The sequence below is a fragment of the Anomaloglossus baeobatrachus genome, chromosome 8, assembly GCF_048569485.1.
Source record: "Anomaloglossus baeobatrachus isolate aAnoBae1 chromosome 8, aAnoBae1.hap1, whole genome shotgun sequence".
NCBI classification, from domain to species: Eukaryota; Metazoa; Chordata; class Amphibia; order Anura; family Aromobatidae; genus Anomaloglossus; species Anomaloglossus baeobatrachus.
The window spans coordinates 10812366-10831973 of record NC_134360.1 but is presented as its reverse complement, the minus strand read 5'-3'; the positions used below and the strand labels follow the sequence as shown (position 1 = coordinate 10831973).

The window sequence follows — 19608 nt, the reverse complement described above, 5'->3', positions numbered from 1 at the left end:
ATACGCCATTACGGATGATGCACATATGGCTGGAAATAGTGGCTTGGGTTAAGGCAAAAGTGAATTACAGGAAGTGTTATCATAGGGTCATATGAGAAAAGTGGACTGTAAATTAAAGCGCCAGTAAAGTCAGCACAGTATGGACACAAGTATTGGGACACAAGGTGTTCAATGAATTCCGTTTCTAAATTCAGCAACATTGACACCAATGTATAACCTCCGGCCCCTCGCCCCCAGTGTATAACCTCCGGCCCCTCGCCCCCAGTGTATAACCTCCGGCCCTTCGCCCCCAGTGTATAACCTCCGGCCCCTCGCCCCCAGTGTATAACCTCCGGCCCCTCGCCCCCAGTGTATAACCTCCGGCCCCTCGCCCCCAGTGTATAACCTCCGGCCCCTCGCCCCCAGTGTATAACCTCCGGCCCCTCGCCCCCAGTGTATAACCTCCGGCCCCTCGCCCCCAGTGTATAACCTCCGGCCCCTCGCCCCCAGTGTATAACCTCCGGCCCCTCGCCCCCAGTGTATAACCTCCGGCCCCTCGCCCCCAGTGTATAACCTCCGGCCCCTCGCCCCCAGTGTATAACCTCCGCCCCTCGCCCCCAGTGTATAACCTCCGGCCCCTCGCCCCCAGTGTATAACCTCCGGCCCCTCGCCCCCAGTGTATAACCTCCGGCCCCTCGCCCCCAGTGTATAACACCCAGACCCTCGCCCCCAGTGTATAACCTCCGCCCCTCGCCCCCAGTGTATAACCTCCGGCCCCTCGCCCCCAGTGTATAACCTCCGGCCCCTCGCCCCCAGTGTATAACCTCCGGCCCCTCGCCCCCAGTGTATAACCTCCGGCCCCTCGCCCCCAGTGTATAACCTCCGGCCCCTCGCCCCCAGTGTATAACCTCCGGCCCCTCGCCCCCAGTGTATAACCTCCGGACCCTCGCCCCCAGTGTATAACACCCAGACCCTCGCCCCCAGTGTATAACCTCCGGCCCCTCGCCCCCAGTGTATAACCTCCGGCCCCTCGCCCCCAGTGTATAACCTCCGGCCCCTCGCCCCCAGTGTATAACCTCCGGCCCCTCGCCCCCAGTGTATAACCTCCGGCCCCTCGCCCCCAGTGTATAACCTCCGGCCCCTCGCCCCCAGTGTATAACCTCCGGCCCCTCGCCCCCACTGTATAACCTCAGGCCCCTCGCACCCAGTGTATAACCTCAGGCCCCTCGCACCCAGTGTATAACCTCAGGCCCCTCGCACCCAGTGTATAACCTCAGGCCCCTCGCACCCAGTGTATAATCTCCGGCCCCTCGCCCCCAGTGTATAATCTCCGGCCCCTCGCCCCCAGTGTATAACCTCCGGCCCCTCGCCCCCAGTGTATAACCTCTGGCCCCTCGCCCCCAGTGTATAACCTCAGGCCCCTCGCCCCCAGTGTATAATCTCCGGCCCCTCGCCCCCAGTGTATAACCTCCGGCCCCTCGCCCCCAGTGTATAACCTTCGACCTCTCCTTCTCGATGTATAACCTCCGGCCCCTCGCCCCCAGTGTATAACCTCCGGCCCCTCGCCCCCAGTGTATAATCTCCGGCCCCTCGCCCCCAGTGTATAACCTCCGGCCCCTCGCCCCCAGTGTATAACCTTCGACCTCTCCTTCTCGATGTATAACCTCCGGCCCCTTGCCCCCAGTGTATAACCTCCGGCCCCTCGCCCCCACTGTATAACCTCAGGCCCCTCGCACCCAGTGTATAACCTCAGGCCCCTCGCACCCAGTGTATAACCTCAGGCCCCTCGCACCCAGTGTATAATCTCCGGCCCCTCGCCCCCAGTGTATAATCTCCGGCCCCTCGCCCCCAGTGTATAACCTCCGGCCCCTCGCCCCCAGTGTATAACCTCCGGCCCCTCGCCCCCAGTGTATAACCTCTGGCCCCTCGTCCCCAGTGTATAACCTCTGGCCCCTCGCCCCCAGTGTATAACCTCTGGCCCCTCGCCCTCAATGTATAACCTTCGGCCCCCCGCTCTCAGTGTATAACCTCCAGCCCCTCGCCCCCAGTGTATAACCTCCGGCCCCTCGCCCCCAGTGTATAACCTCCGGCCCCTCGCCCCCAGTGTATAACCTCCGGCCCCTCGCCCCCAGTGTATAACCTCCGGCCCCTCGCCCCCACTGTATAACCTCCGGCTCCTCACCCCCAGTGTATAACCTCCGGCCCCTCGCCCCCAGTGTATAACCTCCGGCCCCTCGCCCCCAGTGTATAACCTCCGGTCCCTCGCCCCCAGTGTATAACCTCCGGTCCCTCGCCCCCAGTGTATAACCTCCGGCCCCTCACCCCCGATGTGTTCTGTGCAATAACGGACCGCACTTCCCTATCTGCATCGCTTTGGTGATTGCTGCAACATAAAAGACATATCGAGAATGTTCCACACACAGCAATGATCCTTTATGGTCCCGATTCTGCCCCGACGCTCGGTCCCGTGGGGAGCATTTAGTACCAAGCTTCTTCTTGCACCAATAGAGTTAATTACAAAAGTATTTGAAATGGAAGAATACGTCACAGGACACCCCCCCCCCATGTGACCCCTGATGCCTTTTACCCCCTCATTTATAATATGACCACCATTACTGACACATCACAAGCCACGGCAGAACATTCATAGTTACGGGTTGGTGTTGCTGAAGATGAAGAAGGCGCTGCCCTCCGGAATTGGGGTGATCTTTTCTTTCATATTGAGCTCAGACATGCGACGTGGACGAGGGCCTGCGGGCAGCTCCGGTTCATCCTCATCCTCCTCATCTACAATACAAAGCACTATGAATAACAGACATCACTTACAAATAGAAGAGTTCATGGATCGAAAACGAGAAGCTAGGACCCATGGACATTGGAGTCAGAGACTTCAGCTTCAGACGCTATTGTACAGATGGACAGAAAAGAACAATAGGGTCGCCCTTCAGATAAAGCTCCGGAAAGGCCCCCTGGGGTGATGCATGGGGAGAGAGGAGTTTACAAAGGGAGGGTCATAAGGAAAGTTTAGTGCAAAGTTGTTTTGCTTTTTAAAGGTTGGATTATGCCTTTAAAGGGGTATTCTCCAGTTATTCTTGGGGGATAGAGAATACCTCCCCGACAACTGGGACTTGCACCCATCAGAGAAAAGGACTGTAAAGACCTCGGGAACGGAGCGGACGTCAATCAGGTGCACCACCTCTTATGGGAGGAATGAAGACCACCCAAGTGTTGTGTTCAGCTCTCCTATAAGGAATGAAGGCAGCGCACGATCGATCTTCATTACCTTCTATTCTCTTTAGAGTCCCGTTTCTGGGGATTCCCACAAGTCGGGAAGTTATTCCTTATCTCATGGATAGAGGAAACATTCAGACTAGAGAAGACCCCTGTAACATAGCCGGTACCTGGCTGCGTGTGCTCCTTCTCTTCCTCGGCTTCTTCATCCACTGATACCTACAGAAATCACAACATTCATACACTTACAATCAAACTCTCAATATCGAACAACACAAGTGCAGTAACAAGAACCAGACACCACAGGGTTAAGGGCAGTTTATCACAAAATGACAAATTGTTTTTATGCTAAATTAAATTTTATTTTTCCCATATAATTAATAATAATAATAATAATTATTATTATTATTATTATTATTATTACTATATTAATAGTATTAATATTAGTATTATCCATATCATTATTTATATTAAAATAAAAAGTTTTCCAATTTTTACAACGGCAACTGGACCCAATACTAGACTCCTACATTCTGCAGCAATAGACTGAATCAGACCCAACATAATCATATAGATGTACTTACTGAGATTGCAGTTATCATGGCAAAATGCACAGTGAAGGAATGGGGGAGGAGGTGAGCTGTGATATTGCCTAATGTGAATAATAGATTGGACTGTGTTGAGTACTGTATGTAGAAGTGTTAGCTGTAACTGTAAGGGCTAAGCCAAATGGCGAGAAAATCGGTGCGAGTGGAGTGCGATAAAACATTGCATTCCACTCGGACCAATATTAGCCTGTGTCAGCGCACATGAGCGATTATTTTCTCAGCCCTAATCTGACCGAGAAAACAATCGCAGCATGCTGCTACTGTAATGCGAGACTCTTTGTCTTGCACCCATTCAAGTGTATGGGGCGAGAAAAAAAAGCGAGTGCAGGGCGAGAATGGTAATAGCCAGCTACGGAGAAGAGAGGGAGATAAATCCCTCCCACCCCTCCGCAGCGCCGGCTCGCCCCCCTGCAACTGAGGTCCGCTCGCACAGTCGAACCTCAGTCGCAGGGATACTAGCATGACACTCGGCTCTGCTGATGTGTCATGCGAGCATTGCACTAGTGCTCCGTGTGGCCCCGGCCTAATCCTGCCTCTGATGATAATGAGACTGATGACAAGTCTTCTGAACAGAACAGGAAATAGGAGTCCAGTATAAGCCTATGTGCCCACGCTGCGAAAAATGCGCGGATTTTGCCGCGGATTTCTCGCGGAAAAGCTGCGGATTTCCCGAAAATCTGCAGCTCAGGCACTTCCCAGCCATTTCTATGGCATTTTGGAAATGCTATGCCAACGCTGCGGATTTTTCCGCAGCGGATTTCGTGCGGATTTTGATCCGGAAAAATCTGCAACATATCAATTATTGTTGCGGATTTTCATCCGGATTTTGGCTTTAAAATTGGGAGAGAAAAAAAAAATCCGCACCAAAATCCGCATCAAATCCGCGGCAATTCCGCACCTTTGAAAAGGTGTGGATTTTGCGGGAAAGCTGCGGATTTTGATGCAGAAAAATCCGCAGCTACATTCTCCCGTGGACACATAGCCTAAAGCGGGCTTTACACGCTACGACATCGCTAATGCGGAGTCGTTGGGGTCACGGAATTCGTGACGCACATCCGGCCGCATTAGCGATGCCGTTGCGTGTGACATCGATTAGCGATTTTGCATCGTTGCAAAACAGTGAAAAATCGCTAATCGGCGACACGGGGGTCCATTCCCAATTATCGTTACTTCAGCAGTAACGAGGTTGTTCCTCGTTCCTGCGGCATCACACATCGCTGCGTGTGACGCCGCAGGAGCGAGGAACATCTCCCTACCTGCCTCCCGGCCGCTATGCGGAAGGAAGGAGGTGGGCGGGATGTTACGTCCCGCTCATCTCCGCCCCTCCGCTGCGATTGGGCGGCGGTTCAGTGACGTCGCTGTGACGCCGCACGGACCGCCCCCTTAGAAAGGAGGCGGTTCGCCGGTCACAGCGACGTCGCCGGACAGGTAAGTATGTGTGACGGCTCTGGGCGATGTTGTGCGCCACGGGCAGCGATATGCCCGTGTCGCGCAACAGATGGGGGCGGGTACGCACACTAGCGATATCGGGACCGATATCGCAGTGTGTAAAGTAGCCTTAAGACTTACTGGTAAAAAAAAAAAAATAAAAATAAAATATATATATATATATATATATATATATATATATCATATATATATATACATATATATATATATATATATATATATATATATATATATATATATATATATATTGTGAGGTAGCGTGGTCGGCTGCGCAGCAGAAGACACGGGATCCAGGCACCAAGGGTCACAGCACACGGTTTAATATCCAAACAAAAGTCCACAACAATATACATGTGCCTCTCCGGCAGAAAACTCAGGGAGTTGTGTTCACTCCCTCACACCCGGCACCCCCGCCCTTGTTCCTGTTTCCTTTTAACCCTTCTTTCAGCCTGTAGGGAAACAGCATTAACCCTGGAGTGGAGTTGCTTTCTATCATGGAGTGAGCACAACCGGGGCGAGACGTACCGGCCGTCATAGATAACCCCGGTCACAGTCTCACATACCCCCCCCCCCCTCAGTTCAAGCGTGCGGGGTTGAACTCCCGCCATCAAACACGGGCCGCGGGACAAGGCATCGGCGTTGCCCTGCAACCTACCGGCCCGGTGTTCAACCGTAAACCGGAAGTTCTGCAGAGAAAGGAACCACCGGGTAACCCGGGCATTCCGTTCCTTGGCGGACCTCATCCAGACCAGTGGAGAGTGATCCGTCACCAAGCGAAACTGCCGTCCCAGCAGGTAATAGCGTAGGGACTCCAAGGCCCACTTGATCGCCAGGCACTCCTTCTCCACTACGCTATAATTCCGCTCGGGAGGGGTGAGCTTCCTACTTAAGAAGGTGACGGGGTGTTCCTCCCCCCGAACCACCTGAGACAGCACTGCCCCCAGGCCGACCTCCGAGGCGTCAGTCTGTACTATGAACTCCTTCCGGAAATCAGGGTTTACAAGAACGGGCTGTCCGCACAGAACCTCCTTCAGGGCCTGGAAGGAGTCCTCGGCCTGCGGGGTCCAGCGCACCATGACGGACTTCTTGCCTTTAAGAAGGTCCGTCAAGGGGCTGATAGTCCCGCAAAATCTTTTACAAACCTCCTGTAGTACCCCACGATACCCAGGAAGGCCCTAACCTGCTTCGTGGTCAGGGGTCTAGGCCACTTCTGGATCGCCTCAACCTTGTTAATTTGGGGCTTAATCACTCCATGGCCTATCACGTAGCCCAAGTAGCGGGCTTCCGTGAGTCCCAACGCACATTTCTTGGGATTGGCTGTCAATCCGGCTGTTCGAAGCGCGTCCACCACCGCTTGTACCTGTTCCAAGTGGGTCTGCCACTCGGAGCTGTAAATAATGATGTCATCAAGGTACGCTGATGCATACGCCTGGTGGGGTTCCAGCACCAAGTCCATCAACCTCTGGAACGTGGCCGGAGCGCCATGTAACCCAAAAGGCAAGACAACATAGTGGAAGAGACCCTCCGGCGTAACAAAAGCGGTTTTCTCCTTGGCGGACTCCGTCAGTGGCACCTGCCAGTACCCCTTGGTCAGGTCGAGCGTGGTGAAATATTGCGCCTGTCCCAGCCTATCAATCAGCTCATCCACCCGGGGCATGGGGTACAGATCGAACTTGGATATTTCGTTCAATCTCCTAAAGTCATTGCAGAACCTTAAGGAGCCATCGGGTTTTGGTATTAGGACAATGGGACTAGCCCATTCTCTCCGGGATTTTTCGATGACCCCCAGGCGTAGCATTGTCTTCACTTCCTCTGATATGGCTTGTCTTCGAGCCTCCGGCACCCGGTATGACTTCAGGCGTACCTTCAGGTGAGGCTCGGTGACAATGTCATGACGTATCAGACTGGTCCTACCCGGCAACTCGGAGAAGACATCGGGGTTCTGCTGAACCAACCGTCTGGCCTCTCGCCTCTGTTGCTTGGTGAGGGCTTCTCCAATCCTTACTTCCGGTTCGTCCTCTCCGGAGGTTGCTGGAGCCGGGTTTGAACGACCCGAAGAGGAGGGAGATGGGGGAAAATCAACCATCAGGCTTTCCCGTTCCTGCCACGGTTTTAATAGGTTGACATGATATATTTGTTCAGGTTTCCGCCTACCGGGCTGCAATACCTTATAATTGACCACCCCAACTCTTTCCTTTATCTCGTAGGGGCCTTGCCACTGAGCCAGGAATTTACTCTCCGCCGTGGGGATCAATACCAACACCCGATCCCCGGGTTTAAAGGTCCGCACGGTGGCTTGTCTATTGTAGCGGCCGCTTTGCGCGGCCTGAGCCTCCTGTAAATGCTCCTTCACAATTGGCATGACCGCGCTTATGCGGTTCTGCATTCCTAAAATGTGTTCAATCCCACTTTTATGGGGGTGGGCTCTTGCTCCCATGTTTCCTTTGCCAGGTCCAACAATCCCCGGGGATGTCGCCCGTATAACAACTCAAAAGGCGAAAACCCCGTGGAGGCCTGTGGCACCTCACGGATGGCAAACATCAAATAGGGAAGCATCATATCCCAGTCTTTCCCGTCTTTGGAGATCACCCTTTTGAGCATGGTTTTCAGGGTTTTATTGAAACGCTCGACTAAACCGTCCGTTTGAGGATGATACACAGACGTACGCAACTGCTTGATCTGGAGTAGCCGGCATAGCTCTTTGGTCACTTTAGACATGAATGGGGTCCCCTGATCCGTAAGGATCTCCTTGGGCAACCCCACCCGGCAGAACAAAGCAAACAACTCCCGAGCTATAAGCTTCGCCGCAGTATGTCTGAGAGGTATCGCCTCTGGATACCGGGTGGCATAGTCAACAATCACTAGGATGTGCTGGTGCCCTCGAGCAGACTTTACGAGGGGCCCCACCAGATCCATCCCTATCCGTTCAAAAGGGACTTCTATAATGGGTAAGGGCACCAACGGACTGCGAAAGTGGGTCAGGGGTGCGGTAAGCTGACACTCCGGGCAGGTTTCGCAGAACCGTTTTACCTCCCCAAAGACCCCGGGCCAATAGAACCTTTGCAATATTCGCTCCTGCGTTTTCTTGACCCCTAGGTGGCCACTCATCAGGTGTTTATGAGCTAAGTCGAGGACCCGCTGGCGATACGGCTGGGGCACCACCAACTGCTCTACCCCCACGCCCCGTATTTCATCTACCCGGTAGAGTAAATCCTGCTTAAGAGCGAAATGGGGGTACCTTACCTGGGAACCGGGCAGCTGTGCCACCCCGTCAACTACTGTCACCCGACTCCGGGCATGTATTAATGTAGGGTCCTGGAGTTGGGCTGTCCCAAACGTATCCGGGGACGCCTCCAACTCCGGGATGGGCTCGACCGTCTCAGCCTCTCCTGCCAATACCTCTAGGAGCGACCTATCGGGTTCACATTCTGTCCCTATCATGGGAACCCCAACGGCAGGCGTCCCGGATTCAGGATTGTAGGGCTCAGGTCCCGGACTGACCAATATCTGAGGGGACTTAGGAGGTCCCTTCCATAAAGTCCAATAGGGCAGATCCCTTCCTAGGATCACGTCATAGGGAAGAGTGTTAATAAGTCCCACCTCATGTTGCACCTGACCGCAAGGTGCTGTGATGGTGACAATCCCCGTGGGATAGTCTCGGCGGTCACCATGTATGCAAACCACCCCCACGGTACGTCCTGTGGCCTTTACTTTAGCCCTTAGGGTTGATCGCACAAGGGTCACTAAGCTTCCGGAATCCAACAAGCCTGTAACCGGACATCCATTCACCTGTATTTGGCACAAGTGGGGCTCAGTCTCTGGGGAGACCAGGTCAGCGGTACACACCACCTGAGCATACATTGAACCCCGCCGGGTAACCCCACAATCCATGGGCTCCGTGGTGAGTGGACACTGGGCTTCCATATGTCCCACCCGCTGGCACCGCCAACATCTAATAGGGAAGGAAACCCCCTTGACGAGTTGTCGTTTAGGGTACAGAACCTTCCGGACCTCAGGGACGGCGGGCGCGGCCTCAGACGGGACGGTAGCGGACTCCTGCACCGGTGTCGGCGGTGGGTCCTTGGCCCTAGGCTTGGAGGGGCCGGACCGACGGGCGGTACGCAAAGTCTCAGTGTCCCGTATCAAGTCCTGCGTAGCCACATGCCGCTCTACCAGAGACACTAATTGGTCCAGGGTACTCGGGTCGCCCTGTCCTACCCACCGTTGAATGGTGACGGGTAAAGTGCGCACAAAACGATCAACTACTACCCTTTCCACCATTTGCGCCGGGCTCAGAGTGTCAGGCTGCAACCACTTTTTTACAAGATGCAACAAGTCATAGGCCTGGGAGCGTACGGGTTTGGCTTCCTCATAGAACCACTGATTTACCCGCTGAGCCCGTACATAGGTATTCACCCCCAACCGAGCCAGTATTTCGGCTTTCAAAGTCGCATATTCTATGGCGTCCTCGGTACAGAGGTCCAGGTACGCTTTTTGGGGCTCCCCCGTCAGATAGGGCGACAATACCTCAGCCCACTGGGGGGTCGGCAGCTTTTCCCGCTCGGCCACCCGCTCAAACACCGCCAGGAACGCTTCCACATCATCCCCCGGGGTCATCTTTTGCAACGCTTGTCTCACCGCTTTCCGGACGCTGCCGTCGTCACCCGGTCCCGGGGTTGTTGCTGCCGGTCCGGCACGGATCGACTTAGCCAGGAGGACCATCTGTTCTTGGTGCCTCTGTTCCTGCAATTTCAAGGATTGCTGCTGATGATCCAACGTCCGGAGAAGGTGTGTATTCATCTGTTGTTGCTGTGCAGTAGCCTGAGCCAGCTGCTTTAGTATGTCCTCCATGGCGTCGCCGGGTTTGGGCTGTAGTATAGCCGCTCGAATCCAGGACATGCGCTGCTGGGTCACCAGGGATGGATGCTACACCTCACCGGGCTGGCATGCCCGCATTCTCCACCATATGTGAGGTAGCGTGGTCGGCTGCGCAGCAGAAGACACGGGATCCAGGCACCAAGGTTCACAGCACACGGTTTAATACTCAAACAAAAGTCCACAACAGTACACATGTGCCTCTCCGGCAGAGAACTCAGGGAGTTGTGTTCACTCCCTCACACTCGGCCACCACGCCCATCTTCCTGTTTCCTTTTAACCCTTCTTTCAGCCTGTAGGGAAACAGCATTAACCCTGGAGTGGAGTTACTTTCTATCATGGAGTGAGCACAACCGGGGCGAGACATACCGGCCGTCATAGATAACCCCGGTCACAGTCTCACAATATATATATATATATATATATATATATATATATATCCATGCTATGATTAAGAGATTGTATGCCTGAAACATGTCAGTTTTTAATATGGATAATGTTTTTTGTTTGTTTGTTGTTTTTTTTTATCTATTTTCAATAAAAAGACAGTAGCCTGATGTTTGGAAATTGCAAAATTTCTGATTATTTTTGAATGGAGAAAATGACATATAAACAAAAAAAAAATCAAAAATGTAAAAAATAAATAATTTTAAACAGCCAGAGGTCACTTTGTGATGACACCTTCCCTGTAACATAAATGTTAATAGTAAAATCTGCTATAATCTGGGATGAGACTAGGAATTGGAGGCCTGTATTGTGGCCTAATGTAAAGAACGTTCCTTACTCTATACAAAGTGACCAGAAATGGGGGGCAGACGTCATTAGTGGATGGGGGCTCATATAACAATGTCCTACATGACTTGTGTGGTTGGAGATCTTCTGTCACATTGTTGCATCCCCCGATGTTGGATGTAAATCCGGGGAGCCGGAGTGATAGCCTGTGCATAATAATGGTGGAGGCTAAACGTACGGGGCCATAATGGGCTCATTCTGGATAAGGAGCCGATATGATCCCCCGCACCGGCACACATGGTAAGACAAGCGATTACTCGCCTATTTTAATTCTAAAAGGTACTTTACATGCTGCGACATCGCTAACGATCTCGTTAGCGATGTGAAATTCTAGATAACAAGTGCTTTCTAGATAGCAAAGATCTTTTGAGATCGCACATGCGTAAAGTGACCTATGTGTGTCCTCGAAAGATCGCACTTGCGATCTAGAATTTCACATCGCTAACGAAATCGCTAGCGATGTCGCAGCATGTAAAGTACCAAGAGACACGAGTCCATCAGATTACAAATCCAGCGTAAACACCACCAAGTCCTGACCGCCATGATCTAAAGGAGTTTTTTTGTTTACCGAAACCCCTTTCCAAGTGCTGTTCATTAACTGCCCCTTCCCACCCTCCAAAACAAAACAAATGTTCTTTAATCACCCTCCCCAGGTCCAGCGTTAAATCTTCGGCACTGCTCTCGGTGTCTATTGCTGTCAACAGCGCTTCAGCCAGTGACCTCAGCAGCTCTGAGCGGCTTACTCCATCTACCAGGGCTGATCCGCTGAGCTCAGTCATTGTCTGCAGCGCTGTCTATGTGACATCAGTGCTGCAGATAATGACAGACACTGGAAGCGGAGGAGAATCAGGGCTGGACCTGGGGAAGGTGAGTAAAGCACAGTTTGTTTGTTTTGAACTGTAGCTGGAAGCAGAAAATGCCTTTAAGGACTGAGTCTCATATATTTAGGCACAAATGATCCCAAGGTTGTCATCTGGCACTTGGCCAAAAAAAAAAGTCTCAAAGTCTCCCACACAGGACATTATTCCCCAGGCCTAAACTCTCTACAAAGAGGAATAAACACACAGCCTAAAGGACATACAACCTTTGCATCGATGGCTTTTTTTCGATCATTCTCCCCTTTATCTCCATCTTTGTTCTCCAGACTTTCTTTCCTAAAACAAAAAGTAGAGGAAACTTTAAAAACATTGAATGTAATTTAAAAATATATATATATATCCCTGTAATATTAATATAGGCTGAGTGTGAATGTTGTGTGTATTCAGAGTGTCCCATCCCAGTAATATAGGCTGGATGTGAATGTCGTGTGTATTCAGAGTGTCCCATCCCAGTAATATAGGCTGGATGTGAATGTCGTGTGTATTCAGAGTGTCCCATCCCAGTAATATAGGCTGGATGTGAATGTTGTGTGTATTCAGAGTGTCCCATCCCAGTAATATAAGCTGGATGTGAATGTCGTGTGTATTCAGAGTGTCCCATCCCAGTAATATAGGCTGGATGTGAATGTCGTGTAGATCCAGAGTGTCCCATCCCAGTAATATAGGCTGGATGTGAATGTCGTGTAGATCCAGAGTGTCCCATCCCAGTAATATAAGCTGGATGTGAATGTCGTGTGTATTCAGAGTGTCACATCCCAGTAATATAGGCTGGATGTGAATGTCGTATGGATCCAGAGTGTCCCATCCCAGTAATATAGGCTGGATGTGAATGTCATGTGTATCCAGAGTGTCCCATCCTAGTAATATAGGCTGGATGTGAATGTCGTGTGTATTCAGAGTGTCCCATCCCAGTAATATAGGCTGAGTGTGAATGTTGTGTGTATTCAGAGTGTCCCATCCCAGTAATATAGGCTGGATGTGAATGTCGTGTGTATTCAGAGTGTCCCATCCCAGTAATATAGGCTGGATGTGAATGTCGTGTAGATCCAGAGTGTCCCATCCCAGTAATATAGGCTGGATGTGAATGTCGTGTAGATCCAGAGTGTCCCATCCCAGTAATATAAGCTGGATGTGAATGTCGTGTGTATTCAGAGTGTCACATCCCAGTAATATAGGCTGGATGTGAATGTCGTATGGATCCAGAGTGTCCCATCCCAGTAATATAGGCTGGATGTGAATGTCGTGTGTATCCAGAGTGTCCCATCCTAGTAATATAGGCTGGATGTGAATGTCGTGTAGATCCAGAGTGTCCCATCCCAGTAATATAGGCTGGATGTGAATGTCGTGTGTATCCAGAGTGTCCCATCCTAGTAATATAGGCTGGATGTGAATGTCGTATGGATCCAGAGTGTCCCATCCCAGTAATATAGGCTGGATGTGAATGTCGTATGGATCCAGAGTGTCACATCCTTGGAATATAGGCTGGATGTGAATGTCGTGTGTATCCAGAGTGTCCCATCCTAGTAATATAGGCTGGATGTGAATGTCGTATGGATCCAGAGTGTCCCATCCCAGTAATATAGGCTGGATGTGAATGTCGTATGGATCCAGAGTGTCACATCCTTGGAATATAGGCTGGATGTGAATGCCATGTGTATCCAGAGTGTCCCATCCCAGTAATATAGGCTGGATGTGAATGTCGTATGGATCCAGAGTGTCCCATCCCAGTAATATAAGCTGGATGTGAATGTCGTATGGATCCAGAGTGTCACATCCCAGTAATATAGGCTGGATGTGAATGTCGTATGGATCCAGAGTGTCCCATCCCAGTAATATAGGCTGGATGTGAATGCCATGTGTATCCAGAGTGTCCCATCCCAGTAATATAGGCTGGATGTGAATGTCGTATGGATCCAGAGTGTCCCATCCCAGTAATATAGGCTGGATGTTAATGTCGTATGGATCCAGAGTGTCCCATCCCAGTAATATAGGCTGGATGTGAATGTCGTATGGATCCAGAGTGTCCCATCCCAGTAATATAGGCTGGATGTGAATGTCGTATGGATCCAGAGTGTCCCATCCCAGTAATATAGGCTGGATGTGAATGTCGTGTAGATCCAGAGTGTCCCATCCCAGTAATATAAGCTGGATGTGAATGTCGTGTGTATTCAGAGTGTCCCATCCCAGTAATATAGGCTGGATGTGAATGTCGTGTGTATCCAGAGTGTCCCATCCTAGTAATATAGGCTGGATGTGAATGTCGTGTAGATCCAGAGTGTCCCATCCCAGTAATATAGGCTGGATGTGAATGTCGTGTGTATCCAGAGTGTCCCATCCTAGTAATATAGGCTGGATGTGAATGTCGTATGGATCCAGAGTGTCCCATCCCAGTAATATAGGCTGGATGTGAATGTCGTATGGATCCAGAGTGTCACATCCTTGGAATATAGGCTGGATGTGAATGCCATGTGTATCCAGAGTGTCCCATCCCAGTAATATAGGCTGGATGTGAATGTCGTATGGATCCAGAGTGTCCCATCCCAGTAATATAAGCTGGATGTGAATGTCGTATGGATCCAGAGTGTCACATCCCAGTAATATAGGCTGGATGTGAATGTCGTATGGATCCAGAGTGTCCCATCCCAGTAATATAGGCTGGATGTGAATGCCATGTGTATCCAGAGTGTCCCATCCCAGTAATATAGGCTGGATGTGAATGTCGTATGGATCCAGAGTGTCCCATCCCAGTAATATAGGCTGGATGTGAATGCCATGTGTATCCAGAGTGTCCCATCCCAGTAATATAAGCTGGATGTGAATGTCGTATGGATCCAGAGTGTCCCATCCCAGTAATATAGGCTGGATGTGAATGTCGTATGGATCCAGAGTGTCCCATCCCAGTAATATAGGCTGGATGTGAATGTCGTATGGATCCAGAGTGTCACATCCCAGTAATATAGGCTGGATGTGAATGTCGTATGGATCCAGAGTGTCCCATCCCAGTAATATAGGCTGGATGTTGAATGTCGTATGGATCCAGAGTGTCCCATCCCAGTAATATAGGCTGGATGTGAATGTCGTATGGATCCAGAGTGTCACATCCTTGGAATATAGGCTGGATGTGAATGCCATGTGTATCCAGAGTGTCCCATCCCAGTAATATAGGCTGGATGTGAATGTCGTATGGATCCAGAGTGTCCCATCCCAGTAATATAAGCTGGATGTGAATGTCGTATGGATCCAGAGTGTCACATCCCAGTAATATAGGCTGGATGTGAATGTCGTATGGATCCAGAGTGTCCCATCCCAGTAATATAGGCTGGATGTGAATGCCATGTGTATCCAGAGTGTCCCATCCCAGTAATATAGGCTGGATGTGAATGTCGTATGGATCCAGAGTGTCCCATCCCAGTAATATAAGCTGGATGTGAATGTCGTATGGATCCAGAGTGTCCCATCCCAGTAATATAGGCTGGATGTGAATGTCGTATGGATCCAGAGTGTCACATCCTTGGAATATAGGCTGGATGTGAATGTCGTGTGTATCCAGAGTGTCCCATCCCAGTAATATAGGCTGGATGTGAATGTCGTATGGATCCAGAGTGTCACATCCAGTAATATAGGCTGGATGTGAATGTCGTATGGATCCAGAGTGTCCCATCCCAGTAATATAGGCTGGATGTGAATGCCATGTGTATCCAGAGTGTCCCATCCCAGTAATATAGGCTGGATGTGAATGTCGTATGGATCCAGAGTGTCCCATCCAGTAATATAAGCTGGATGTTGAATGTCGTATGGATCCAGAGTGTCCCATCCCAGTAATATAGGCTGGATGTGAATGTCGTATGGATCCAGAGTGTCACATCCTTGGAATATAGGCTGGATGTGAATGCCATGTGTATCCAGAGTGTCCCATCCAGTAATATAGGCTGGATGTGAATGTCGTATGGATCCAGAGTGTCCCATCCCAGTAATATAGGCTGAATGTGAATGTCGTATGGATCCAGAGTGTCACATCCCAGTAATATAGGCTGGATGTGAATGTCGTATGGATCCAGAGTGTCCCATCCCAGTAATATAGGCTGGATGTTGAATGTCGTATGGATCCAGAGTGTCCCATCCCAGTAATATAAGCTGGATGTGAATGTCGTGTGTATCCAGAGTGTCCCATCCTAGTAATATAGGCTGGATGTGAATGTCGTGTGTATCCAGAGTGTCCCATCCCAGTAATATAGGCTGGATGTGAATGTCGTATGGATCCAGAGTGTCACATCCCAGTAATATAGGCTGGATGTGAATGTCGTGTGTATTCAGAGTGTCCCATCCCAGTAATATAGGCTGGATGTGAATGTCGTGTGTATCCAGAGTGTCCCATCCCAGTAATATAGGCTGGATGTGAATGTCGTATGGATCCAGAGTGTCCCATCCCAGTAATATAGGCTGGATGTTGAATGTCGTATGGATCCAGAGTGTCCCATCCCAGTAATATAAGCTGGATGTGAATGTCGTGTGTATCCAGAGTGTCCCATCCTAGTAATATAGGCTGGATGTGAATGCCATGTGTATCCAGAGTGTCCCATCCCAGTAATATAGGCTGCATGTGAATGTCGTGTAGATCCAGAGTGTCCCATCCCAGTAATATAGGCTGGATGTGAATGTCGTGTGTATCCAGAGTGTACCATCCTAGTAATATAGGCTGGATGTGAATGCCATGTGTATCCAGAGTGTCACATCCTTGGAATATAGGCTGGATGTGAATGTCGTGTAGATCCAGAGTGTCCCATCCCAGGAATATAGGCTGGATGTGAATGTCGTGTGTATCCAGAGTGTACCATCCTAGTAATATAGGCTGGATGTGAATGTCGTGTGTATCCAGAGTGTACCATCCTAGTAATATAGGCTGGATGTGAATGCCATGTGTATCCAGAGTGTCACATCCTTGGAATATAGGCTGGATGTGAATGTCGTGTAGATCCAGAGTGTCCCATCCCAGTAATATAGGCTGGATGTGAATGTCGTGTGTATCCAGAGTGTACCATCCTAGTAATATAGGCTGGATGTGAATGCTATGTGTATCCAGAGTGTCACATCCTTGGAATATAGGCTGGATGTGAATGTTGTGTAGATCCAGAGTGTCCCATCCCAGTAATATAGGCTGGATGTGAATGCCATGTGTATCCAGAGTGTCACATCCCAGTAATATAGGCTGAATGTGAATGTCGTGTAGATCCAGAGTGTCCCATCCCAGTAATATAGGCTGGATGTGAATGCCATGTGTATCCAGAGTGTCACATCCTTGGAATATAGGCTGGATGTGAATGTCGTGTGTATCCAGAGTGTCCCATCCCAGTAATATAGGCTGGATGTGAATGTCGTGTGTATCCAGAGTGTCCCATCCCAGTAATATAGGCTGGATGTGAATGTCGTGTAGATTCAGAGTGTCCCATCCCAGTAATATAGGCTGGATGTGAATGTCGTGTAGATCCAGAGTGTCCCATCCCAGTAATATAGGCTGCATGTGAATGTCGTGTAGATTCAGAGTGTCCCATCCCAGTAATATAGGCTGGATGTGAATGTCGTATGGATCCAGAGTGTCCCATCCCAGTAATATAGGCTGCATGTGAATGTCGTATGGATCCAGAGTGTCCCATCCCAGTAATATAGGCTGGATGTGAATGTCGTGTAGATTCAGAGTGTCCCATCCCAGTAATATAGGCTGCATGTGAATGTCGTGTAGATTCAGAGTGTCCCATCCCAGTAATATAGGCTGGATGTGAATGTCGTGTAGATCCAGAGTGTCCCATCCCAGTAATATAGGCTGCATGTGAATGTTGTGTATATTCAGAGTGTCCCATCCCAGTAATATAGGCTGCATGTGAATGTCGTGTAGATTCAGAGTGTCCCATCCCAGTAATATAGGCTGGATGTGAATGTCGTGTAGATCCAGAGTGTCCCATCCCAGTAATATAGGCTGCATGTGAATGTTGTGTATATTCAGAGTGTCCCATCCCAGTAATATAGGCTGGATGTGAATGTCGTGTAGATTCAGAGTGTCCCATCCCAGTAATATAGGCTGGATGTGAATGTCGTGTAGATCCAGAGTGCTGCTGTCTTAACTCCATCAGCACAGCTTCTATCCTGCACTATTTGCTCTTCTTGTGCTATTCTCCCTTTCTATAGCTATTTTTCTCTGCCCTCCCTGAGACTCTAGATGCTCGTTCCCCTTTGCCCTCTGTGAAGATCTGTGGTCTCAACTCCTCTATACATAACGCTGAAAGAACGGAGCAAGGACAGTCGTTACATCACAGAATGGAAGTACATTTTTCTTTAATACTATTCTGACACCGGGTTGCCTTTAGGAAACAAATGAACAATGAAATACAGGAGTGAAGCTGAGCAGAACCTTTTATGCACTAGCTCAGCGACAGGGGGAATTGCTTTTGAAACCCTCTGTGACTATGTCTCTGTCTACTATAGAACAAGCGCACACATTTACTATGAGTGTTATGGGCCGACAGGGTGCCCCGGTCCCACACCCACCGCACACGCGGGAATATCCAGGCACCCTTTCCAAAATCTAACAAAGCATGTCAGAAGTGCACCCAGTGCTGGGAATCAATAATGCATGGCGGACAGGCCCGGGGGGCGCAGGACACATTTACACATTGATTTCCATGACACAGTCACAGCGGATAAAAATAGAGGACTATAAATGCTGGGTCTGAGCGTGCTCAGGAAATTAATGATAATTATAATCATCCTCTCTGCAGACGCAGGGGGCGTCATTTCATCATTTTACCTCCAGAATGAATAGAAGGGAACATTACCAGGAACTGGTATTTATTAACTGGTCCATTATGGTCCAGATCTGATTCTGGGGCCGGTTAATGCCGTCATTGCTGCCCGCGGCTCATCAGGGGCCATGGAATAAGCGGAGCGGCTCCTTTACACGCCGGCTCTAAGCTGTGTAATTCCTATCAAGCGCAGCAGTGCTGAGCCCGGCGAGTCTGTGCACGGATTACCTGCGGCTCAGCGAGGGGACGAGCAGGGTGAAAGGTCACAGCCGGGGGGGAGGGCATTGATTGGAAAGTTACTATTCTGGTAAAACTCACAGAAATAATTAAATGACCAAACCAGAAAATACATCATAAAATGCGGATTTATAAAATATCTACATCAGAAGTAACCAATAGTCATGAATCTGTAATATTAATATTCCTTATTGAGTTTAAAGAGGACATGTCACCAGGTCAGAGGTGTCCAGCGTCTGCTCTTGTTTTATTCCTGTTGCGCCCCACGGTATTCCAATTTTTATTTTTTATTAATCTGCCATACGGTTCCAGAGATATGGCCCTTTTTATTTAGTTCTTGTTATTCTTATCTTTACAAAGGGGTGTGGCTCACAGGATCCTCGAGGGTGTGGCTCACAGGATCCTCAGGGGCGTGTCTTTAGCTTGTGCAGCATTGTTATCCTGGAAGTACCACCCGATTGTAAAAAATACCCACAAAACTTAAATATTAAAAAAAGCCCATATCTCTAGATCCGTATGGCTGATAAAAAATAAATTATACTGAAGAAAAGCAGGGAGAAGAAAATAAGCAGAAAACTGTCCCTTTATGATGAATTATTCACAAAATTAACAATTATCACCAGGCCGGCTACAAGTTTCCAGGTTTCTGCAGACCCTGGGGCAATAGAGTCACACTGCGCCCTCTTCTGTTCATTTTTTGCCTACCAAGAGCTTTAAGTTTTTTTTTGGTTTACACAGTTGCAACAGGGATTAATTTTTGAGGTA

The 19608-nt window shown here is 49.7% G+C and overlaps 1 protein-coding gene across 1 annotated transcript in view; it reads right to left on the bottom strand.

Moving 5' to 3' along the window:
* The window catches only part of CACNA1D (calcium voltage-gated channel subunit alpha1 D), a 390642-nt gene that overhangs the window by 134968 nt on the left and 236066 nt on the right, over positions 1–19608 (bottom strand). Inside the window, exons 17-19 of the mRNA XM_075321032.1 lie at positions 12019–12088; positions 3381–3429; positions 2634–2766 (exon numbers count right to left, since the gene is read on the bottom strand). Coding sequence (XP_075177147.1) covers positions 2634–2766; positions 3381–3429; positions 12019–12088 — 252 coding nt within the window. The remainder of the gene's footprint in view (positions 1–2633; positions 2767–3380; positions 3430–12018; positions 12089–19608) is intronic.